The sequence below is a fragment of the Dreissena polymorpha genome, chromosome 16 (assembly GCF_020536995.1).
Source record: "Dreissena polymorpha isolate Duluth1 chromosome 16, UMN_Dpol_1.0, whole genome shotgun sequence".
NCBI classification, from domain to species: Eukaryota; Metazoa; Mollusca; class Bivalvia; order Myida; family Dreissenidae; genus Dreissena; species Dreissena polymorpha.
In genome coordinates, this window is record NC_068370.1 from 7189911 (window position 1) to 7217200 (window position 27290).

The 27290-nt window shown below is 35.7% G+C and overlaps 1 protein-coding gene and 1 long non-coding RNA gene across 2 annotated transcripts; one reads left to right on the plus strand and one right to left on the minus strand.

Moving 5' to 3' along the window:
- Positions 1-72: 72 nt before the first annotated feature.
- Positions 73-27290, plus strand: LOC127862799 (decapping and exoribonuclease protein-like). The gene is made up of 7 exons (XM_052402069.1): positions 73-521; positions 21621-21874; positions 22946-23029; positions 23128-23233; positions 23912-24047; positions 24896-24990; positions 26732-27290. Exons 1-7 carry the CDS (start codon positions 244-246, stop codon positions 26832-26834), a joined length of 1056 nt encoding a protein of 351 aa, XP_052258029.1. The 5' UTR covers positions 73-243; the 3' UTR covers positions 26835-27290.
- LOC127862800 (uncharacterized) lies at positions 9263-10795 on the minus strand. Its single transcript, XR_008040802.1, has 2 exons — positions 9739-10795; positions 9263-9371 (listed from the first exon to the last, which is right to left on the minus strand). It is a non-coding gene; the product is annotated as an uncharacterized LOC127862800 (long non-coding RNA).

Consider the following 27290-nt stretch of genomic DNA (forward strand, 5'->3'; position numbering starts at 1 on the left):
CGATACCAAAATACTGATTACATGATATGTATACATTTCAAAAGACTATTTTTACGACGGAATATCCAAATAAAAACTGAACACGTAAGTTTGACACGCATTTTTAAAAAATATAAGACGGTATTACATGGTATGTAACAAGTATTTCTTAAGGAAGTTTTTAAACATGCTTTTTTTAAAAATAGAAGACAGCATAATCGGGTATATAACTAGTTTTTCTTAAGGTGAGAAGAATTCGAAACAATGGAGAGACACAAATCGGATGGGTCTACGTTTACAATACCGTATATTATGAAGCCGATTTCAGAAAGTGGTCAGTTCCCCTCTCCCGTGACTAAAGGACATATTTCTGTAGATAGAAAAGGAAACATTACGTTTGATAAAAGCCAAATGCGTTACCTGAAAAGGCCCGAGGATCTTAATAATGTCAGTTTGAATTTAGATGAAGGGTATGAGGATAGAGAAGAAAAACCAGAAGAAAATTATGAAGATATTAATCTTATGATTAAATGGATTTCAGAGTAAGTCTTCATTTTCCAATTAAGCCTATTTTGATTTTATAAGTTATAATAAAATCAAATTACTTGTATTAAACTGAACAAATTTTTTCGAAACAAGGGTTTGATAACCACAATCGATTTGTGCAAATGAATAAATATATTTGTTTGTTTACGCTTGGAACCAACGTAATTCACCAAAATAACACCAACCCGTTATACTATTCACTTGACTTCGAGTCCGGTTTTCCAGCAATCACACAATAATTGCAATAACTGCCTGCTTTGCATCGAAGAACACAATTTTAAGCTCACCTGATTGCTCAGGTGAGCTTCTGTGACCGGTCTTTGTCCGTCGTCCGTCCGTCCGTCGTCCGTCCAAATTTGTTCGTAAACACTCTAAGAGGTCACATTTATTGTCTGATCTTCATTTAACTTGGTCAGAAGATTTGTCCCAATGATATCTCGATGGAGTTCGAAACTTGGTCATGCTGGATCAAAAACTAGGTCACTAGGTAAAAAAAAAGAAAATCCTTGTTAACACTCTAGGAGTCACAATTTTGCCCAATCATCATGAAAGTTGCTCAAAACATTGGTTTTATTGATATCTCGAAAATGGTCCAGATCGGTAAAAAACATGGCAGCCCGTGGGCGGGGCATTTTTATGTACCCCACTATAGTAGTGGGGGACATATTGTTTTTGCCCTGTCTGTTGGTTGGTTGGTCTGTTGGTTGGTCTGTTGGTTGGTTTGCGCCAACTTTAACATATGCAATAACTTTTGCAATATTGAAGATAGCAACTTGATATTTGACATGCATATGTATCTCATGAAGCTGCACATTTTGAGTGGTGAAAGGTCAAGGTCAAGGTCATCCTTCAAGGTCAAAGGTCAAATATATGGGTCAAAATCGCTCATTTAATGTACACTTTTGCAGTATTTCAATATTCAATATAGCAACTTGATATTTGGCATGCATGTGTATCTCATGGAGCTGCACATTTTGAGTGGTGAAAGGTCAAGGTCAAGGTCATCCTTCAAGGTCAGAGGTCAAATATATGTGGCCAAAATCGCTCATTTTATGAGTACTTCTGCAATATTGAAGATAGCAACTTAATATTTGGCATGCATGTGTATCTCATAGAGCTGCACATTTTGAGTGGTGAAAGGTCAAGGTCTAAGTCATCCTTCAAGGTCAGAGGTCAAATATATGTGGCCCAAATCGCTTATTTTATTAATACTTTTGCAATAATGAAGATATCAACTTGATATTTGGCATGCATTTGTATCTCATGGAGCTGCACATTTTGAGTGGTGAAAGGTCAAGGTCATCCTTCAAGGTCAAATATATGGGTCAAAATTGCTCATGTAATGTCACTTCTGCAATATTGAAGCTAGCAATTTTATATTTGAAATGCATGTGTATCTCATGGAGCTGCACATTTTGAGTGGTGAAGGGTTAAGGTCAAGGTCATCCTTCAAGGTCAAACGTCATATTGGGGGACATTGTGTTTCACAAACACATCTTGTTCTCTCTCTCTATATATAGTGAAAACATGTGAACACTGTAGAAGTCACATTTTGGCCCAATTTTCATGAAATTTGGTCAAAATGTTTGCCTAAATGATATGTTGGATGAGTTCAAAAGTGGTTCCGGTCCGTTGAAAAACATGACCGCCAGTGGGCGGGGCAGTTATCCTTATTTGGCTATAGAGAAACCTTGTAAATACTCTAGAAGTCACAATTTTTGCCCAATCATAATGAAAGTTGGTCAAAACATTGGTTTTAATGATATCTCGGACGAGATTGAAAATGGTCCAGATCGGTGAAAAAACATGGCCGCCAGTGGGCGGGGCATTTTTCTCTATATGTATTTAGTGAAAACATGTGTACACGCTAGAAGTCACATTTTTGGCCCAATTTTTATGAAATTTGGTCAGAACATTTGTTTCCTTGATACGAGAGTTAAGTCTGAAATTGGTTCCGGTCAGTTGAATAACATGGTATCCAGGGGGGGGGGCAGTTTTCTTATATTTATTTAGTAAAAAAAGCTTGTGAACACTCTAGAAGTCACATTTTTTGCCTGCCCAATCATCATGAAACTTGGTGAAAAGATTGGTTTTATATATATCTCAGATGAGTTCGCAAATGGTCCCGATCGGTAAAAAAACATGGCCGCCAGGGGGGTGGGACAGTTTTCCTAATGTGACTAGAGAGAAACCTTGTGATCAAACCCTATAGAACTCACATATTTTGCATAATCATCGTGAAACTTAGTCAATACATTCGTTTTATTGATTTCTCGGACAAGTTAGAAAATGGCTCAGATCGGTGAAACACACATTTTAGCTCACCTGATTGCTCAGGTGAGGTTTTAGGATTGCTATTTGTCCGCCGTCCGTCCGTCCACATTTGGTTTGTAAACACTTTCGCATTCACATTTCTCAAGCATTCTTTATCAAAGTTGCTGAAAGATCTCAGTCATGTTTGATATGGAGCAAAATTACATAATTAATGCCATAATTATAGCCCTTAGATTGTCCAAATTTTCATTATATTATACAAAATCCTTGTAAACTCTCTAGAGGTCACAGTTTTGTTTCAGACTTTATAAATCTTGGTCATAATATTTATTTTTGTAAGCAAAGTTTGATGTTTGGTTAGGGGGGTCAATTCAAAATATAGGTAACGGCCAGGTCAAATCTTACAAAAACAAAACACTCCATGCGCCGGAGTTTTGGTTCAATAATGATGGAACTTGACCAGGATGTTTGTCTGTACAAAGGTAAAGTTTGACATTTGGTAAAGAATGAACCGACTCCTCTCAGGTGAGTGAACTAGGGCCATCTTGGCCCTCTTGTTTTTATATTTTCACTAGCGCCATGCGCTCGCGAACATATTGCAATTTTCTCACTTATCATTGAAATAAATGTTTCATATTCACTCAAAACAAACACATATCCTCTATTTATCTAACATAAGGAAACTTCTTTATAATAAGTGTCATTTATACAAGCTTTTGTCATAGTATATAGTACATAAATATTGGCTTGAATTGTGAAAATATTGGTACTTCAGCGTCTGTCCATATTGCCTCTTCAGTTACAGTTATTAGAATCAGATATGCTTGTATGATAAAATTCATTACTTTGGATAGCTTAATAATACTGCTTTTATTTATACTCATTAGTTTAACATGAAATATGTTGCAATTTTTATGCACATTCTTCATTTTTTAAAATTAAAACAACGTTATGTCTAAATTTGGTGATTTACTGCTGAAAAACGAATCATGCATGTTGCATTTTAAGTTTTATTTCAAAAAGTAAACGGTAAATCTGTCTATTTTTTGGTATTTGTGCTGTATATAGTGTATAAAAACTAAGTTGAACATATGACTTAAATGATACTATTTTGAATTTTATGACACTTTGTTTTTAACCAACCCAATTTTTACTTGGCTGAAACCACTTACATTCCATGGCGCTCTTCCATAGATAACAGGCTGTAAAAGAATACGTATTTTATCTTGTTTAAACTGTAAACAACTTTACTGCATCTGTACACACCAACTGCATGCCCATATTTTGAAATCTGGATGAATTATGGAACTTTCATATACCCCAGGGGTGCAAATAAACTGGACAAAAGCCGAGCGTGGGGGTGGTTTTGAAAAAATCAGTATATTTTCTTTAAAGCATGGAAAGCCTACCTAAAAATTTGCATGTAGTTCAGTGAAATGATGCTGATTAAGAAAATAATACATTAGATTATATTTGGAAAGATGCCCATTACAAGTGCGCTACCTAAATATTTGATAGGCCTATGCACGTTAAGCAACATGTGTCTCTTATCAGTGGGTCTATTACCCTATATGGCGTTTATGGCGATTGCGCTTTGAAGTAGGTACCGAGTGCTCTTTGAAGTATGAAATACTGATACATTTATAGAAAAGCCTTTACTTTTTATCCACACGCTTTTAAAAGATTAGTCCTGTACTTTGTATGTGGACCCGTTTGCAAAATGCAGTTGGGGGCGTTTCTCAGTGGAATTTATGTTATCAGTGTATCTTTTCAAAGTCAGAATGAACTTGAAACGGCATGTACAAGGCCATTGTGTCATTTATACCGCTCATTCCTTTGATTTGTTGATTTTGTGAATTGACAGCTTCAATTTTACTAAAATGTAACGCTTATTTATGCAGTTTTAAATTGTCAAATGATTATTTGCACATGGTTTTTGTATTAAAATCTTAAAAAAAATTAAATATAATTATTATTCTTTATAGATAATCATTCATTTTAATGCTTATTAGTGCATTTTGATTGCAAACATTGATCCGATCATTTTATTTACAAAAGCGGGAAAGTCACGGTATTGTGAAATGCAAGTCTGTTTACACAGCATTCTGGCTGCTATTTTGATAAACTTTGGTTTATTTAGTTTGCTCCCATGTTTGATTAATTGGCTTTGTTGCTTTGATTCTACTGTTAAATGTTTACATTTCTACGATCTCTGTTTATCAGAGAAAATGTCAATGTAGTATCTCTTTTTCAAATTATGCGCACAATACAGACATCAGATTTTCTAACAATTTTCAGTATTTAGGAACAGTTGATTTTAGACCATGAATACAGAAAGAACTTAAAAGTATAGTAATAACAGTTTTATTTGGATTACTAGAGTTGCGACACCTTAAGGGTTTCGCGGGATGGAATGAGTGGAGAGTTCAAATCAAATTGAAAATCGATTATTTCAAAATAAAAAATTGGTACGAAAAAATATGTGGGCAGTGGGTACGAAAAAAAAATAATTTGGGTACGAAAACAAATTTGAGTACGAAAAAAAAAAGGGTACGAACAAAATAAAGGTACGAAAAACTATTTGGGTACGAAAAAAATGGGTACGAATAAAAAATTAGGTACGAACAAATTTGTGTACGTAAAAAATTTGAGTACGACATATGGGTACGAAAAAATTTGGGTATGAACAAATTTGTGTACGAAGAAATAATGGGTACGAACATAATATGGGCAGGAAAAAAAACTAATTTGGTTACGAAAACAAATTAGAGTACGAAAAAATAAAGGAAACAAACAAATTAGGGTACGAAAATTTTTTGGGTACGAAAAAAATTTGTACAAATAAAAATTTGGGTACGAAACAAATTTGGGTACTAAAAAAATGGGTACGATTTTTTTTATTTGGGTACGAAAAAAATGGGTATGAAAAAAAAATTGGGTACGAACAAATTTGGGTACGAAAAAGATTGGTACGGAAAAAAAAATGGGTACGAACAAATTTTGGTACGAAAAACATACGGGTACGAAAAAAATGGGTACGAAAAAAAAATTGGGTACGAAAACAATTGGGAACAAAAAACATTTGGGTACGAAATAATGGGTACGAAAAAAAAAATTGTTACGAAAAAAAATTGGTACGAACAAAAATTTAGGTACGAAAAAAATGGGTACGAAAAAAATTGGGCACGAAAAAAAAGGGGTACGAAAAAAATTGGGTACGAAAAATTTGGATACGAAAAACATTTGGGTACGAAACTAATGGGTACGAATTTTTTTTTAGGTACGAACAAATTTGGGTACGAAAAACATTTGGGTACGACAAAAATGATTACGAAAATCGAAAAATTGGGGTATGAAAAATCTAATTTGAATTGTCTAGCCCGTGAATTGTCTCCTGGGGGTGAATTGTCTTGGGGTTGCTATTAAGGCTACATGTACTTCCGGCCAAGCCACGTGTTTATAGCGATTGCGCACTAAAAAACACCACTTTTTCGTGATTTTATTCAAAAATTAGATTTTTCCCAGTAATAACGAATACGCCAACAGGTAGATCGCGTTATATGTACAGTTAATGGAAAATTTCATAGGGCCATACATTGTAACTCTGTGAAAAATCATCAGAACCGGCTGATAATATGCATGTCTCCTCTTGGTAGTGAAGCTTCCCATTAAGTTAAATTGAATTCCAGTCATTAGTTGCTGAGAAATAGCCCGACAAAAATTATGCACGGACGGACAGACGAAGCGGCGACTATATGCTACCCCCTTAAAAAATTTGGGGAGAGCATAATAAAAAAGTTGTGGCAATTTAAAGGTGGTACGCAAACTTTAAAATAGATTTATCAATTATATGCTTATTCTTAGTGAAAAAAAGGCCATAATTGTTACAAAATGCTTGATACAGTTATCTGCTTTTGTTTATACATTGGGGTCATGTTGGTTAAGAAGCAAAATACATGTATGAAAGCAATATGTCAATGGACATAGGAAATATATTCGAGGTGGTACGCAAACATTCCAATGCGCGCACCTACGCCGGGGTGAGTAGGATAGCTACACTATATATATTTCATATATAATAGTCGAGCTAAAAAGTAAATATACTATAAACAACAAGCTTACCTCAATCACAATTTTAATGCAATGCAGTTAAACAATAAAGTTACAATGATATGCCAGGGATTGAAACTAACTTTTTACTATTGTGGGCAACCATCTTTAGTATTTTGGTTGCCCAGATAAAGAATAACGAGCCCAGAAATATGAACATGTGAATATTATTATACATTTTTTAAATAAAATAATAGATAATTATATACATTTGCTGACAATACACATGTTCAATGCATGATGTATTATTATGAGCCTGAATTGAATCATGTCCTATTCCTATATAATGAATGTTATTTAACTAGTATTGATCCATGGTGATCAATTGTTTTTCAATTTTTATTGCACTGAATTGTTTTAAGATTTAAAAAAAAACAAGTTTACCAACTTTTGAAATTGAGTTGCCCAGGCCAAAATCTACTTGCCCCGGGCTCATGGGAAACCACTTATTTCCATCCCTGTATGCTCTTCATTTTCTGTTCTTCCATCCCATTCTCAAAATTAATTTTAAAGCACAATATTTTTTAATAACATTTGTATGAATTACTAACCATTATCACCCAAAACACAATTTTACAACGCTGTAATCGTGTCGTAGAGATTTAGTTTACTATTATCAGTGTTCTCTTTAAATACCGGCAGCCAGCGATTCTGCCCGTTACATTTACTCTTACATTTACATGACGGCTTTTTTTCCCAAATATATCAAGTAAATGTCATAAATGCTTTTGTTTTACTGCATAGTTGCCGGCCATATAACTGGTACTCAATTTTCTGGAAAACACTGAATTATGCATGAAAAACACACAATACTTAAAATCTTAGATTCGTTTTTAAAATAAATTGACACTTATAGCTTGTCGCCATTAAAATCCAAAGATTCAAATAATTTTCCACGAGGTACGTCAACAATTGCGTAATCAAATGAATGAAAAATAAAAGTAAACAAAGCCGGATTTTACATAAATTCCAGTTTGATAAACACAACAAGGTAAAGGTACCTTGTAGTCGGTGAGATATAATAATAATACAGTTAGTAAGGCTCGTACCCTGGGTACGGTAAATATTCTAAAACGTACCCGGGAATTTTAACACTAAATCTGTTGTTGTCGGGTATTTTGTAAAAATTAATTATGTTTACATTTATGTCAATTTTCTGTTCAATGGCATTTATATTATCAAAACTCATTGTTAAAATCAATGATGTGATTTAATTTTAAATCTTAAATTGTTTAAAGTCGCGTCATTGTATGACGTCGTCAAGTATAATATTTTCCGCGACATCGCACGCTAACTTTTTACCGTCATAGATTTTTTTAAAGAAACATTATTTGGTTTGCAAGGTCCGTTAAATGGGGAATGGTTAAATGGTATTTATATTATGTTTTAACAATTAATTCATGCTGTGTAATAAATATTGAATAAGATATTTCGATATTGATTGAACATGTTTCAAATTGTTATTTATGAAACCTCTTATTCAAATGAGTGTATGCTATTATATTATACTTTGAAAAGCATATCTGTTGTACTATAATCTTATTATTCATTTTTTATTGTTAATTTCATTTATTGTAGAGAATCGTCAATGTTACATCTAGTTGCCAATGCTTGTCGTTAGTGTTAGTTTTCTATGCTTGTTATCATTGTTGTCAATTTTAGTCGTCAATCCTTATCGTCATTATACATGAAGGAAATAAAAGCAGAAACAGAGACGTATTCTTGATTACTTGATTATTCCTACGGCGTCCTCTCAACACTCATACTAAAAAGCATGTTGATGCAGATTTTTTAAAAGAGAAGTTTCTTTAAGGTAAACAATATTGTTTTACGTTAATCGGTAGCATGTTTAACAATATCGGGTTTTGGGCGGATATACAACTCGGATACAATCTAATATTTGCGGGTATGTTTAAGTTTATTTACCGTACCCGGGGTACATGTAAGTAAAGTTAAGAGTACCCGGGGTACATGTACTGGTAAGTAGTACCCGAGCCGAGAATGACCAATCGAGCCTTAGTAAGTGAGTGATGGTGTATGGGATAACATGCACTGAGGGTGTATATTTTTCATGAACAAGTCAATTGAAGGTGTTAGAGATGCATTGATCCATAAGATTAAAAAGGGTAATTAACCACGGGCTTATTAAAATTAAAATGATGACATTACATTGTACCAGCTGTTTATTGTTGCAATATTTTAAATAATGTAAACAACTTACCTTGTATTAAGTTGGCACATTGTTGTCAGGTGTAGAAACTTTTTATACTTATTTCTCTTAAGTTGCACTGGCTGAACCAAAAGAATTATGTAGTCGTTTCTAAATAATCACGAAACAACCTACTAATGCATATATGCTTGCCAGTTACTGAGTTTGTGCATTTCCATTCATTATAGTATCGGCCTTGGCAAACAGCGTAGAATCAGATGAGACGCTGTGTGGTGTCTGCTATTTCGTTACGCTGAAGATTTCCATATCGGATTATCCGCGGGTGTTTTTATGTCAAATGTTATGGTTTTTCAATAGATCGTATACTTATCGTCAAAACAGCGAATTAGCGTTCACTTTATATCATTTCTGATGATCTTATTTTGTAAATATTTTCTGAGTGTTAATTCCTACGTTGCTATGTCGTCAGCCATTTTGACGGTTGCTTTGTTTACTTTCGGTTTCCACTATAAACGAAATTAATTGATTTGCTGCTCGCGTTTATTTATTGATTAAATAATAAATTATTAAACCCTAATAATATAATTGTCTCAATATCATTTATATTCAAGATATTATCGGATAAATAGAATACCATTCTAATACCAGTGTGTACTTACATTTATCTCGGAAAGCCTAGCCGTGTAAACCTCTCTTCAACTCGTCGCACACAATACGTTGAATAACACATAGATTTATGTCATGTTTATTAAAAAACCACACTGTGCACAAAAGACATGCATGTGTACTTCCGATTGATATTCAAACACAATTATTACGTCTTTGTTTATCGATTAAACGCCTAACTTTATATTAAATTAATAACGCGTAACGTCAGTTTCTTTGTTTCGTAGCAAGATGGAAGCTAGCCTAAGCGCCTTTCATGACGTCATGCGCGCGTGCTCTTTCCCATAAAAATATTTAAACGCAAAATACTCGAAAACTTGATTTTTCCCAGGTATAACGCCTACGCCAACAGGTAGATCGCATTCTTGTCCATATACATGTCAAATTTCAGCAAACGTGCTCGGCCAGTATTCAAGCGCCACAAATCGCGACTATATGCGCCAGCTTAACGAAACTTAGCCCCCTTTATCATTCGTTCGAATGAACGTCATCAATGATGACGTCCAATACATCACTCATTCCATACTAGAGTTGCGACACCTTAAGGGTTTCGCGGGATGGAATGAGTGGTGAAATGAAATAAAATTAAGAACCTATTTCTTTTTGTGCATTTAATGATGGTAACCAAAGTTCTCGCAAAAATTTAATATACACATCACATGAAATTAACCATAATACTCGCAGACATGTTTATTGTTTCGAAGCCGTTCGATTAGCTACCTTAAAAAGTAGAACTTCAATTCCCATTACTATAATATTAAAAACGTGAAAAGAGCAAACCACTGCATTGTGTCGGACATCCCCATCTTAAACACTATCGACTAGCATTAAGCCTTTTTCTGTGTTTACAAAATTCTGTGTATTTTATTGAAACATCATTATAGCGTTGCGTTCAAGATAGTGTTGAATTCATTTTGCAATGCAATCAGCGCTTTGATTTTATATTACGAAATGTACTACGCAGTACATTGTGTGACGTCATTTCGGTGACGAAACACAACAGTTTTATTTACACTCTCTGGAATTTAAGAACATGTCGCGGACGTTGTGTTTTTTATCTGTAAACTATTTGTTTAAAGCATCGAACGAATACAAAACGTGTTTCGGATTGTGTGTTCATCATGCATAAATGTAAACATAGATAGAAATACAATACAATTGTGTGGTTTGAACTAAGTTTCGACAAAGACATGGATTAATAAAGGTGGAAGTGCATATCGTTTCAAGGTGTTTGTTATAAACTTTGGATTAAAGTATTCAACTTATTGTTACAAACATTGGATTAACGATGTCATTTAGATACGCGTGGCGTTTATACTTAATTAAGTATTTTTATAACTCTTGTTAAAGCTGAAATTGAGTCATCAAATTTCGCTACAAAACGGTGTCAGTTGCAATAGATATTTTAATGTGCTACGTGAAATTATAATTATGTTTGATTATTTTGTTTATTTGTTACGCACTTTATGCTGCTAATGATGTGTTGCTCACGGCAAGCCTCGCCGTGTAAACCTTTCTTCAACTCGTCGGACAAATTCAAGTACACGTGATACTTACATTGTATTTTATTTTTTCTGTGTATTTGATGATGGTATCCAAAGATATCACAGATATTTTAATATACATGAAACTATTTCAATTAATGCTATTTTGAGAAGTCCGTCACCACTCTATCGTTTGGTATTGTTTATATCATACTTTTTTGCTCCTCTATATAAACATTTCTCAAAACCGGCTTTCCGTACTTTTATTTTGCATGCAACTGATTGCGCAATTTATGACGTATGTTGTGTGACGTAATTTATTTGTCAAAACAAACAATTTTAAGTTAAATTCTCTGGATGTTTTTAACAGTTATTTATTTGTTTAAAGCATCGAACGAATGCAAAAACGTATTTCGGATTGTGTGTTTATCATACATAATTGTAATTGTTATATTATATTGGATTATTGTCGTCATTAAGGTAAGCTAGTTGTTTATACTCAATTGATTTACTGCTCACGTTTCTTTATTGATTCAATAATTAAACTCTAAATTAACAATGTATTTGTCTCATGATTATCATGTATATTAAAGATATTATCGGATAAATAGAATACCTTGTTAATACCAGTGTGTACTTACATTTATCCGACACGTCTCGGAAAGCCTCGCCGTGTAAACCTTTCTTCAACTCGTCGCACACAATAACATAGATTTATGTCATGAATATCTAAACAACCACACTCGATCTGCACAAAAGACATGCATGTGTACTTCGTATTGATATTTAAACACAATTATTACGTCGTTGTTTATAGATTTAACGCATAACTGTATAATATTATATTGAATTAATAACGCGTAACTTAGTTTCTTAACAAGATGGAAGCTAGCCTAAGCGCTTTTCATGACGTTACGTCACAATGTTTATCTACGCGCGTTGTGTTTCGCAGAAAAAAAATTAAACACAAAATACTCGAAAACTTGATTTTTCCCAGGTATAACGCCTACGCCAACAGGTAGATCGCATTCTTGTCCATATACATGTCAAATTTCAGCAAACGTGTTCGACCAGTTTTCAAGCGCCTCAAATCGCAGTGATTTGCCCCAGCTTAACGAAACTTAGCCCCCTTTATCATTCGTTCGAATGAACGTCATCAATGATGACGTCCAATACTTCACTCATTCCATATATTGTTAATCACACGTGAAATAAAAACAAATAAAATACTGTTATAAAAAAGGAAAAATAACGAACGAGAACATTTGGTAGATTCCAATCAGTCTATTCAAGGTTTTAAGAGCTAGTGTATTTTTTGGCACGTTTAACTAACTCAGCAGTTGGTTACTATGGAATCTAAAATATCTTCTCCAAAAAGCAAGAGTTTGGTCCCCTTGGTGGCAGAGGATGACGGGCTGCATCACAGTTTATGTATCATCTGCCAGGAAGATAACAAATCACCTCTTACCAGTGTAGAAACGGGGCGTGCGAGGGTAAAGAGAGCTGCTGCACTAAGGTATAAGGCGAGGCTTTGGCCTAGATGACGCATTGATCCAATGTGGGGTGTTTGGACCAGGTGTGATAGAGACAGTGTTGTACGGCAGCCATTTAGTACGGGCCCTCACTGTTATGCTGATGGTGGAGGACTTAATTCATAAACTGGAGTGGCAAGCTTTTTGGAGTAATAAGGACAAGGCTACATACCCAGTCCTGGAGCAGATGAAGGAGCTGTAAAACAGGCTTGTTGCCAATAAACGCTGTCCAGAGCAGTTTGAGGTTATTAAAGGGCAGATGGAACAATTGCATCAAGACTTTCTTGAGTTTCAGTGAGAATGTGAGGCTAAGTCTGAGCTTTGCAAATTCTTTGGTGTACGGTTGCAGTTAGTGCCCATCGTTAAAAAAGCGATAGTCTCTGACAGAGAAGGAAATTGGAATCTGCATGTAGCTACCATTGAAGATTCCATGCAAATATTTGCTGAATATGACTGCATTAGTTTTTGCGTTACGGTTCATGGTACCTTGAACAAATAAATGTAATGGAGTTCACACATCCTGAGCTTTATCAGCGATTTATCATTAGTCAATGGGTTGTTCGGGACCGCCTAGGTGGTTTTGCAGGGTTGCAGGTGATATGAAGGTTGAGCAGACTATGTTGTAGGAGAGACACGCAATGCTGGTGCAGTAGCAGAATTTGAGCTTTTGTTCCATGAGATAGTGTCCATTACCAGCCTCCCCAATCTTCTAACCACCTATCAAGCCGATGGATCACACATAATGTCATCTTCAGCATTCGCTGAGCGCCACTCGTTGTCACTCGTTCAACCACAATGTTGACGGTCAGTGTTCCCGTTCCACTACACAATTTACTGACACAATTGTTGACAAAGAGGTTGATGTGCGGCCTGTATGTATTGAAAAAGGTGATCGTGTCTACCGCGCAGGTAGGAGAGAATAGTTGAGAAAGCCAAAAAAATATTTCAAAGAGACAGCTTTCCAAGTTCACTGACCATCTTAAACAGTCATTATTGACATCAAAAGCTATTCTTAAGGAACGGAAAGCCCCGTCATCTAAAGATATGGCAGATGCACAGAGGAGCATGGACATTGCAAAGGAACGAGGCATTTCCCTCAAACAGATATTATCTCATTATTTTATTTCTTCATCTCAATTTTTTGCCATGTCAATAAGACAAAACTTATTGGGGAGATTGAATCTAGACTGGTCATCAGTAAATGGAGTCGGGAATCTCTTCTTCCCACTCATGTCATCGTCTAAGATGCGACATATGCCACTTGCACAATTTTCCACTCTGGGTGGTGTTATCAATTCTGTCATCAACTCAGCGTCAAGCATATGAGATGGGGCCAGAGTACATTTTGTACTAGACTCATACGTTGAAATGTATTTAAAGGAAGGTAAACGGTTGCGGCGCGGAGACGAAGCAACAGGTATTGGAATTATTAACATGAGCAGAGACACATCAATCCCACAAAAACTTAATACATTCTGGGCATCCGAGGAAAATAAGCGTAATTTTTAACTATTGGTAAGGGATATAGTGTGCAATGACGTCTGTGCCAACCCTATCATTGCAAGTTCAGTTGTCTTTGACAATGAAGCTCTTCCAGCAATTAAGTTTGGCAATGAAGTCATTCCTGAACTGTTAAACTGGATTTAGGAGGCCGATGCCAGGGTAGTGGCTCATGTTGAGTGGGCTGCTCGTGTCTAAGAGTTGTTGTGATGTCAAGCGACACCAACAGCTTTGCATTATTGCTTCACTTCACTCAGTATGACAGAAATATGGCAGCAGTATGGTACTGGTAAGCAGCGTCGAATGCTTCCGTTGCATCAGACAATTTCTCGGCTTGGGACACCGCTGGCAACGACAATGATAAAGGCTCACATATTGACAGGCGACAACTGCATGAGTAAAGTAGGGACCAAGCATACAGCTGTGACCTCTGAACCGGTATAGTTGTTAATGAATTTTGGAGAGACAGATACCTTGTCAGAGCAGGATGAAGCATAAGTAGAAAAGTTTCTGGTACGCGTCAGGGCAGGGACCAGATCGACGACAGCTGCGGAAACATTTGACCATCTCCGACTAGAGAACTATACCAGTGCTAGTGCTTGACTTGATTGCCTATCTCGTACAAGCAGTGTAATCAAAGGACATATTCGTAGAGGAGCCTTTCTTATACATTGGGCATGTAAACTGCTCATAACTATTTATGGTCCCGAGACACGGCTGGCACCAGTTACACATGGTGGATGGGAGGAGCACCTTGGCATGCTGTTGCCCACAAAGTACCTGAAACCTTTACCACGGAGCTTGCTGATATTGTGCAAGTGTACAGGAAAGTGCGATATTTGACGTTATCGAGTGCCGTGCTGCTGAGGTGCTTTGTATCACATTTTGTCATGGTAAAGTGGACAATGCACCTTGTGGAAACCTGACTTGAAATGACTAACTTTGGAACTGTATGTAATCTATATGAAACAAAGTATTTTTAAACCTATTAAAATGAGAATGTTTTATGTTGATGAGTTGTGTGCGTTTTTGCTACAATGCTGAGTTGTGTGCATTTTTACTATAGTGCCATATGTAATAAGGTGTAAGCCCGTTAGCCTGTCCCTAGGACTGTGGATGACTCAGTGATTACCCAACCAACACATGACATTGGTTCAAAATCTTCCCGACATCAAATAAATGCTACGTCGGTTTGACTTTGAGCCAACGTTGAACAAATATCACGGGTTTGCTTGGTAAGGGGTTTGGTCGATTATCACATTTTCATACCATCTGCATTTGGGTTTGAGTCCCGCTCACTGTAGTATTTTTCCGCCGAATGTGAACATTTTCAATTTACTAGTCACTTGTCTGTGAGTACAACATGCGTAAATTATCTAAATGTGCCAACATTACGTAAAATGTGCACAACAATATTGTAATTGAATTAATTACGTCAAAATTTGTCATATTAAAGTTTATACACTGGCTTTTACTGTCCAAGGTCAACTCAAGGTCATTGATGTATCATATGACCTTGTACTTGACCTTTCCGGATCAATTACCCTCCATATTTAACAAGTCCTCTCATAACTGAGTTCATACCAAAAAATACATAATTTAGAGGTAAACATTTGATTTTACTCCAAAAGGCAATGTTTTTTTCTTTTTCAACATGGTCGTCGGCCGCCATATTGGATATTGGTATTTTGAGGCTCCTGGCAATGTAACGGACAAGAACCTCGGTGATTAATCATGAATAAGGACTAATTAACTCACAGCAAGTGAGAAAATTCCCCAACCCAATTTTACCAACGGGACTTCAGACATAGTTTGCACTAGATATTATTGTATTGATCTCCACTGTCTGTCCGTTTTTCCTGGCCACCATCTCCTCCTACACTATTAGCACTAGAACCTTTAAACTTACACACATGGTAGCTTTGAGCATATGTGCGACGGTGAGCTATTTTGAATTTTGATTTGACCCCTGGGTCAAAAGTTATGGGTAAATAAATGGGTAAAATGGGTAAAAAAACTCATTCTACTAACAACATGCGACGCACATGATAATAACTTTTGACCCAGGAGTCACATCGAAATTCCAAATAGTGTACCGTCGCACATATGCTCATAGCTACCATGAGTGTAAGTTTTAAGGTTCTAGTGCTAATAGTGTAGGAGGAGATAGTGGAGAATGGGGTGTGGCCCAAAATTTTGTTTTAACATAACTTCTTCATTTATTCACCAATTGACTTCAAATTAATATTGAACATCTCTTATAACAACACGGTATATCTTGACTGTCCATGTCCACATTACCCACCCAGGGCCATTGATAAAGGTAAAGGCAGCTTGGTTCCCGTCCTCCCTCAAATTTATCGAGAGGTCCACGGGTACTACTTCCCCCTACCCCCATTTTTTTTTCGTACCTAAAACTTTTCGTACCCAATTTTTTTTCGTACCCAAATTTTTTTTCGTACCAAATTTTTTTTTCGTACCCATATTTCCCCGTACCCGCAATTTTTTTTCCGTACCCACAATTTTTCGAACCCATTTTTTTTCGTACCCAAATTCTTTTTCGTACCCAACTTTTTTTCCTAACCAACTTTTTCTTACCCAATTTTTTTTCGTACCCAATTTTTTTTCGTACCCCAACTTTTTTTTCGTACCAAACATTTTTTCGTACACCAATTTTGTTTTTGCATAATTTTTTCTTACCCAAAATTTTCGTACACAATTTTTTTTTCGTACCGACATTCACAATTGTGATGATGTAGATAAAGTTAAATTGATGCTTTTTTATCCATCTTCTTCAAAAGCATCGTCACACCAGTACATTCAGTACTTTGATTCTTATCTGTCATTGATTATCCCAACGCTCTCCAAATTGGAGCGGGGGATTATGTGGTTTTCTCCGCCGTCTGTCCGTCCGTCCGTCCGTCCTGGCCTCCATATCTTCCTACACTATAAGCACTAGAACCTTGAGACTTATACACATGAATTTTGATCTTACCCCTGGGTCACAAGTTATGGGGGTTGGGATTGGGCCGGGTCTGAGATTTTCACTCATTTTTATGTTAATTTACATTAACTTTTTCATTTCTACACCGATTCACTTCTAATTGATACTGAACTTCTCTTATGCCAATACGGTCATCTCAAATATGCATGGCCCCATTACCAACCCTGGGGCGCACCGCCCACATAGACCACGCTCACCCAAAATTTTGTTTTAACATAACTTCTTCATTTATTCACCAATTGAATTCAAATTAATACTCAACATCTCTTATGACACCACGGTCTATCTCGACCATCCATGTCCCCATGACCGGCCCCGGGACCCCACCAACATAGGCCTTGCCCACCCAAAATTGCCTTTTAATATAACATCTATGCGGCGTGGGGATACGCGTCGGCCTCTGCCGCGCCATTTTTCTAGTTTACAATTACCCTTATCTTTAACATTTTCAACTTCAATCGCCAGCTCAAAGATTAAATCGTTATTGTCTTTTTTGGCGATCGGAACCACTTACATATAAACAAATATCCTGACTTTAAATATAGTTAGAAAATATACTTTTGTAAATAATTTAATTTAAAAAAAGGTTTAAATTAAGGTAGATTTTTGTAACTTGTTACTCGCATATTCACCGCATGATATGTGTGTTATTTAGTGCAGGTATATTAAAACCATACGTAATTGTTCGTAATTACAATTAAACTACGTGAGATCACATAATATTTCTAATCACATGGCGTATTATGAGTTGATTTGTTCACCATGGAAATAAAGGGTTTTTTAATGTTTGAATAACACGCAGTTTTCTTTAGACACATTCAAATAACACTTTCAGAGCCGAGTCATGCGATTATGTGTCTTATTGCACTTAGGCTTGCTTAGCTTAAGTCCAGTCTGAGCAATCGAGCAGTCTGGTCAGAAGCTGCGCTGTCCGCAATAGATCACGCAAGGTTTCGTAGTCTCATAAGGTATCTCCTGACCAGACTGAGATGCGCAGGCTGGGTTATAGCTACGCTGGGCGCATATGGCATAAGACCCATTTTCGCATGACGCGGGTCTTTAAAGATATCGTTGTTTCTTATAAATTGACCATCTTCGCACAATACTTTTCGAAAGAAAATTGAAGTCAAACTGTGTTTTTCCACAATGACCGAGTACGGCAAATATGTGTGGTTAAATAATGAAAACATTTCCGGCTCATCATGAGACTATACTATTTCGGTAGTTTTGTTTCCTCATCTTGAGAGCAATACGGTGTTATCATCGTTTATCGATAGTCCATAATTTCTTCCCGTAAGATTAAGTGACCGAGTACGGGTTGAGTCTGATTTGGTGAATCGTAGTACCCTGCACACCGATTTTCAAAACACCGGTCTTGCGAACAACCAAAAACAGTGTTACCGCTCTACAAACAACCTTTGTGACTCAATAAACTAGGTCAGAATCTTAATTATATCTAAGCCAATTTCGAATATGGGTCACGCACATTCAAAAACTAGGTCAACAGGTAAACTCTTAGTAAAAAAAAGTATTTCCACTTAAGAATCTACATTAAGTCCTCAGTTTTTGATCAACCGTGGTAAAATGATTATCTTAACAATATGTATAAATATTTAAAAAAAAAATATTTATATATGTTTGTTTGATTACATGTCAAGATGGTAAAAACTATGTCACTATTCAAGTATTCGACAATTGTTGTAACTTAAATTCAGAAGAGCGCTTGAGGGCAATGATGACCCTCTTTTAATTATTTGACCGATTTGAAAGCTTTGTGTTTATGGTGGCTGCTTTAATGTACATACTTTTTTGCTGCTTTTTTATGCTCCCCATATATATATATATATATGGGGAGCATATAGTTGCCAGTTTGTCCTTCCGCACTTCCGTACTTCCGTACGGTCACACTTTTGTTACAGTTTCTCATAGCACCTTCAATACTTTACCGATCTCTTTCATATTTGGCATGTAGATACCTTGCATAAACCACTACCTTTTGATGACGTTTGAGGTCACTGCGGTCAAGGTCAAGGTCACCAAGGCTAATAATAGACATTGTTACAGTTTCTCAAAGCACCTTCAATACTTTACCGATCTCTTTCATATTTGACATGTAGATACCTTGCATGGACTTTTACCTTTTGATGACGTTTGAGGTCACTGGGGTCAAGGTCAAGGTCACCAAGGCTAAGTATAGACTTTTATTACAGTTTCTCATAGCACCTTCAATACTTTACCGATCTCTTTCATATTTGGCATGTAGATACCTTGCATGGACCTCTACCTTTTGATGACGTTTGAGGTCACTGGGGTCAAGGTCAAGGTCACCTAGGCTAATAATAGATTTTTCCGTCACACTTTTGTTACAGTTTCTCATAGCACCTTCAATACTTTACCGATCTCTTTCATATTTGGCATGTAGGTACCTTGCATGGACCTCTACCTTTTGATGACGTTTGAAATCACTGGGGTCAAGGTTAAGGTCACCAAGGCCAATAATAGACTTTTGTTACAGTTTCTCATAGCACCTTCAATACTTTACCGATCTCTTTCATATTTGGCATGTAGGTACCTTGCATGGACCTCTACCTTTTGATGACGTTTGAGGTCACTGGGGTCAAGGTCATCAGGGCTAATAATAGACTTTTGTTACAGTTTCTCAAAGCACCTTCAATACTTTACCGATCTCTTTCATATTTGGCATGTAGATACCTGCATGGACCTCTACATTTTGATGAGATTTGTAGTCACTGGGGCAAGGTCACCAAGGCTAATAATAGATTTTCTCAAGGTCACACTTTGGTTACAGTTTCTCATAGCGCCTTCAATATTTGACCGATCCCTTATATATTTGGCAGGTAGGTACCTTGCATAAACCTCTACCGTTTGATGAGGTTTGAGGTCACTGGGGTCAAGGTCAAGGTCACTGAGGCTAATATAAGATTTTCTCAAGGTCTCACTTTTTTCCACACAATTAACCCATATATCGACAAAGCATCATTGGGGAGCATCCATCAGTTTTACTAATATCCTTGTTTAGAATATGTGGAGACATCAACAACTTAAAATAATTGTAGTTCTCTTACTTTTTGTCTGTTTTTTATCCTGTTTAGAAGACACGATACTCTTTTGATACAACCATGAAAGGAACAGGATCTCAAAGATGTAAATAGTTTTCAATTATTCATTAACCGTTGGGCAATTTTGCTCTCAATACGGTCATTATGCTATTGATAAATATCGCAGAAGATAGACAAATTCAGAATGTACGTAGTTTGTTGGTTGTTTTTTTATGCCCCCCCCCCCCCCCCTTCGAAGAAAAGGGCGTATATTGTTTTGCACATGTCGGTCGGTCGGTCGGTCAGTCCGTCCACCAGATGGTTTCCGGATGATAACTCAAGAACGCTTAGGCCTATGATCTTGAAACTTCATAGGTACATTGATCATGACTGGCAGATGACCCCTATTGATTTTCAGATCAATGGGTCAAAGGTCAAGGTCACAGTGACTCGAAATAGTAAAATGGTTTCCGGATGATAACTCAAGAATGCTTAGGCCTAGGATCATGAAACTTCATAGGTATATTGATCATGACTGGCAGATGGCCTCTATTGATTTTCAGTTCACTATTTCAAAGGTCAAGGTCACAGTGACTCGAAATAGTAAAATGGTTTCCGGTTGATAACTCAAGAAGGCTTACGCATAGGATCATGAAACTTCATAGGTACATTGATCATGACTGGCAGATGACCCCTATTGATTTTCAGGTCTTTATGTCAAAGGTCAAGGTCACAGTGACTCGAAACAGTAAAATGGTTTCCGGATGATAACTGAAGAATGCTTACGCCTAGAATCATGAAACTTCATAGGTACATTGATCATGATTGGAAGATGACCCCTATTGATTTTCAGGTCACTAGGTCAAACGTCAAGGTCACAGTGACTTAAAACAGTAAAATGGTTTCCAGATGATAACTGAAGAATGCTTACGCCTAGGATCATGAAACTTCATAGGTACAGTGATCATGACTGGCAGATAACCCCTATTCATTTTCAGGTCACTAGTTCAAAGGTCAAGGTCACAGTGACTCGAATCAGTAAAATGGTTTCCTGATGATAACTCAAGAATTATTAGGCCTAGGATCATGAAACTTCATAGGTACATTGATCATGACTGGCAGATGACCCCTATTGATTTTCAGGTCACTAGGTCGAAGGTCAAGGTCACAGTGACAAAAAACGTATTCTCACAATGGCTTCCACTACATTTTACAGCCCATATGGGGGCATGCATGTTTTACAAACAGCCCTTGTTTTAATGAATGTTTAATGAAGCTAGTACATGTACATTTTAGGAACCTTGCAACGAACGAACTGAACAATCTGATTGTTAGCAGACGTTGCATTTTAACCGATATCATGTACACACCATTCTTGACGCATGCACACTGTCAATGGAAGATGGCAGTTATTCTTCAACACGGCGCATTCCACATATGTCGTTTCGATAGGAAAAATAATTGGGACAAGATTCAAAACAATAGAGTATGGCGTAAGTCCTATTACTGGGGACCGAAAATGGAGCAGCTTCTAACCGAAAGTAAAACAGGTAAACATGCGATCGACTTTTTCACTTTAAGTTAATGTTGTTACTTAAAGGGATTATTTCACGGTTTGGTAAATTGACAAAATTGAAAAAAATTGTTTCAGATTCGCAAATTTTCGGTTTAGTTATGATATTTGTGAGGAAACAATATAACTGAACATTTGCCATGGTCTAATATAGCCATTATATGCATCTTTTGACGATTAAAAAACCTGAAAATTATAAAGCGTTGCAACGCGAAACGATTGAATAATTTGGAGAGTTCTGTTGTTGTCGTTTTAATTTGTGAAACTACGAAGATTGCTTATATAACGTATAAAATACGCATCTCATGTATGCTTGGCAGGATAGCTCAGTTGGCTAATGCGTTTTTACTTCAGGATTCCGGGGGTCACTGGTTCGAGCCCTGCTGCGGGCTACTTTTTTTTCATTTTTTAAATTTTATTTTTGATTTTTTACTGGAGCTTTTTACATTTAATGTTTACTTTTAGCAATATAAAGCATTTAATGACAAACTTCAAAACATGCAAAAATCTGTGAAAAGGCCCCTTTAAAGCACCGGCACTCGGCAGTAGTTCCCCCCCCAGCTGCTACATCCTCCCAAAACCATTTAAATGTCCATTTGTTATACATAATATCAAAACAAAAAAGGTTAGTCGATTTTTTTAATAAGTAAACAAAAATTCGACACACACTATATATATTATATATATATATAGTATATATTTTGTATAACAAATAGACAATTTTGAGAGTTTTGGGAGGGGGTAGCAGCTGGGGGCAAAATTTTCTTTTGCCGAGTGCCTGTGACTTAAAGTATCTAAACATAAAGCGATACGAGTATGTTGTTTAAGCGATCGGTACTTTATAGATAATTCTTTTCGTGCATGTCCCGCTTATGTTTAATAACTCTAAACATTATGCACAATGAATAAGGAAAATAATATTTTTTCTTTAGATCCTCGAAGATCTTCAGAAAAGTAAGTTGTGTATCCTGCTGAGTTTATAATTGCGTTACTTGTATGACACCATTTTCGTTCAACATAGTATGCTGCATAGCTTTATACATTGCAGATGAATCGGGCTGTACGAATACACAGGAACAACATGGCAAATATCTACTCGTCAATCAATTGAACATAAATGCACATTCATTAGGTACGTCTCCAACGGTTTCATTTTGTTTGCTCTGTGTAACACGGCATTATGCGTCCGATTTTTTTTAACATGCTAAATATTATCTTTATATGTTTAAGTGTTCAACAGTGAAATAGACGCCTATGATGAAAAGACCGGCTCATTTGTTGAAATAAAAACAATGAAACATGTTTCTACGCCAAAAGAAAAAGACCGTTTTAAAAGGTAAATTATATTTGCTGATCAAAACTAAAATAATAAAGTTATATTTTGCTTTGTTAGTACGGGAGAAATAATGAAAGTTTATATAGTGAAACATAAATAGTCTCTATAGTTTGATAAATAAAGACCTGACACATATATTTTAGAAATATTGGTCTTAAATTCTCCCAATTATTTTGTTTACAAAAATCATTTGTGTCTTGTTCTGAGAAAACTGGGCATAATGCATGTGCGTAAAGTGTCGTCCCAGATTAGCCTGTTCAGTCCGCACAGGCTAATCAGGGACGACACTTTCCGCTTAAACTAGATTTTCGGTAAAAAGGGACTTCCTTTAAACGGAAAATACCATTTAAGCGGAAAGTGTTGTCCCTGATTAGCCTGTGCGGACTGCACAGGCTAATCTGGGACGACACTTTACGCACATGCATTATGACCAGTTTTCACAGAACAAGACACATTTGAATTACATACACATGAGCACCTTGCTCTTAAATGAACGCTAAACTCATTTTTGCGCGTTTAATCTCGCTGAAAGTCATATTGGCATTGCAACACTTTCGTTTACATCTTTAAGTTATTGTGATAAACATTTTTTTAATTTCGAGACTTAAAAGATACTTAGTATTCTTTTTTTATTGATTCGTGGCATAACTTTATTTCTTTAAACGCCAACGTCCTTAGGTTCAGGTTGTTACGATGGTGGGCCCAAAGTCAGCTAGGTGGTGTTCAAGAAATACTTTGTGGATTCAGAGATGACGAAGGTCTCGTTACAAGAATGGAATCTTTCCAGACCAGAAGCATCCCGAACCCTGCTTTGGTTTGTAAAGTTCTCTTGGTTGTATATACGTTTAATCTTTAATTTTATTTCATATTAAAAATGTATTTCATTAGTATTTTTATTCTGTTAAAAATATATGTTTGTAATTTGTTAAATTTTAGGATATTTGTTGGATTCGGTGGATTATCGATTTTAATTCACGAGTGAAAATATATATTTTATATGATCACGAGTGAACTAAAATCGATAATCCACCGAACCCAACAAATTTTCTTTTTATTTAATGCCTATTTTCACAGTTTATATACATTGTTAAAGAGTTTAGCTAAAGAATTTCGCTGGGAAAATGGCGTCATTTCGTCAAAAAAATGACGTCATTTCACAGTAAACAGTGAAAATTATCGATAAATTTCACTGATAATTTTCATTGTTTGAAACAGTGAAATTATCAGTTTTAATTCACTGATATTACTCTATAAACAATCGGAAAGCATAAAATAAAATATGTTTTACTAATACATTTATCTGTTAATTCACCTCATTTTGACACATAATATACTGGGATCAAATCCGATATTAGTTTCTGATTAAATGTACTTGTGCATCAAGCGATCGCTATATACTATCTAATTGCCATGATAAAAAAAAATATTATTAATTTAGTTATTGTATATTTTTCATTATTATTGTATTTTTCTATATTTGAGTTTGAAACATTTGAACATCACAAACATATCATTTAAAACAGAAAATCTCACTGCCTCAGATGCATTAAAACATATTACTTTTTTCGAGAAAGTGTGGAGAGGTGTAAACCGTCCGTACGAGTCTTGCATTTTATATTGAAGGAGTAAACTACAGAACACAAATATTTGTGAAATTTTTAGCCATGGAATCAAACGGTGTTGTTCCACTTTCTTGACAAATTGCTGACATGGATCAAGAAGCAGGTTGCGGTCACAGGAGAGTTTTCCATTAACAGGTATAGGGTCGTGCAAAAACAATAGTTTTAGTCTAATTTAAAAGCAACATTATTTTTCCGGGAAACAAATTATTCAAAATGTACATTCCAATCAATGGTTATCACGGCGAAAATAAAATACGGTTAATAGAATAAAGAACTCTGCTTTCTCTGCAAATACAAGAAACAACAGCAGATAACATAGAATTAAACGGAAATATTTTTTCTTTCACAATTCCGGAGTCTTAAATCGTTTTTTTTTACAAACACGTGTACGATTCAGCATCCTCGCTTTATTAATTTTGTCCACGTTGTATGACAGTTGTTTTTTTGGAGGTGGGGTCGGGGTGGGGTAGAGTTTTAAAAATGCACACATAACGAATGTTTACGTGAAAGTAATCAAGACATCTATCAATGTACTTTTGATGCAATTTGACATTTAATTCTCTTCCTATGAAACATATAAACATCAACTACAGTGGATAAAATATAATAATTAATGTATGTATTTTTATTACTTTGTTGTACTGAAAACATGAGAAAACAGTTATTATTCTACATATGCATACATGATTACGGTGTTCGGTACAACATTTTTTCACTTTGACCTCTTGTACGGGATTTTTCACCTAGCGGATCAAGGCTATTATTTTCTTACTCATTGTTCACGTACTGAGTATATCAGTGACCGAAAAAAACATAAAGTTTTGTGATCAACACTGTTTCACTCAATGACGTAGTTTTGAGTGCATCGTGAGCCGGAATACAACCTTCTGTGAGGATTAAGTTGAGTCCACACGCAGTTAGCTCGATATTGCTGTCCATGTGGGAATACAGGCATACTAATAAATGAATAATATTTTACTTTCGCAAATGCGATTTGAACTACATACATGGGAGTCTAATTATACAAAAATAAATGTATAACACCGTATAATAAAAGTTCAAAGCTTCTTATAAAACTTTTTACGTTGTTGAAAATACAGCAAACGCATCATTTGATAAAACTATACAAAGTTATGTTAGAAATCACGTTTAGGATAAAATGTTAACAATGGCTGTTCGTGCGTCAATTATTATGTATTATGCAACTGTACAATTGCGCTTTTAACACACGTACAGGACAGATGTAAAATAAGGCCATTTACAGCTTTTCCGGACACTAATTTAACCATTCAAACGACAAAATAGCGTACACAAATATTCATGAAATAATTTTGAACTATCTGGTCGTGCAACCTTAGTTCATTGTCCAACAGGAAAAATCATACTTAAAGATCCATGCTCCTATTTGTTATGTTTTGTACTGAATCATGGTCGATCTGCTTTTAACTTGTGTGTCTAGTGATTAGTTCTGTGTTATTTGTAAGGTAAAGGCTAGCCAACAACCGGTTAAAACTCCTCACCAAGTCTTTTGCATTGACCGTTTCAGGGCGGCTATCCTAGTTTAATCATTATTTTAAGTCCACTGTTGTATTGTTTAATTTGTGTATTGTAAAGGCAATTGGCCATTAGCCTTAAAAAAGACTAGCAGACAAAAACTTTAATACTAATAATGTTTCTCTGCGCTAATAACTCATATGGATTGTAAGGACTTTCCTTATAGTTTCAATCTTAGGACATTTTTTTTAAAGAAGCACGTATCGAAATGTTTTATGCAGTATATTTTCATGACAAATCCAACTTTTCATACTGATAATGTGAATCAAAATGTATCTGGTTATTCAAAAATATGTTATTTTTACAAATATTTTTTGTTTAGAGTTGTTCACATATTTGAGAGGTCAGATGAGAAGACAATCAATCACAATACAACAACAGATCCCCGATACCAGTTTCTGCCCGAGTGGTACCTGACTCGTTGAAGAAAAACGACTTAACCAACACTGACGGCGCATATGAATAAAATAATAAGTGTTTATACTGATTTCAGACTGAGTGTTTATACGTTTACGTCTTGTTTTCCGAGATATTGGCTTGCTCAATTAAGAATCTCAGAGACTATTGTGATTGTGACTCGAATGATTATTTTGTTGTTACACGTTCTAATCGGATATATTGTTTTAAATTGGAACATTCATGTTAGTGGATTTTTTTTAAATATTGAATTTAAGGTATATGAAGATCATATCAAACAAAACAAAATGTGGAAGATGTATACCGTGCAGCTTATCTTGAACTGAACTGTTGTCGTTCTTTTTCGTCGGAAATAAGTCTCATTTATAACTAATTTTCATCAAACGTTGTTGCAATTTTTAGCACTTTTTGGGCACGTCTTGGGATGTTCAGAAAGTAAATGCAAAAGAAGTTCAGGAACAGTT

What these genes read in the sequence shown, in the direction of transcription:
- LOC127862799 (XM_052402069.1), top strand. Translation starts at nt 244, where the DNA reads ATGGAGAGACACAAATCGGATGGGTCTACGTTTACAATACCGTATATT. An exon ending in CATAAATGCACATTCATTAG is followed by an intron (nt 23,030 to 23,127) that starts GTACGTCTCCAA and finishes TATATGTTTAAG; the next exon opens with TGTTCAACAGTGAAATAGAC. An exon ending in GAAAAAGACCGTTTTAAAAG is followed by an intron (nt 23,234 to 23,911) that starts GTAAATTATATT and finishes CAACGTCCTTAG; the next exon opens with GTTCAGGTTGTTACGATGGT.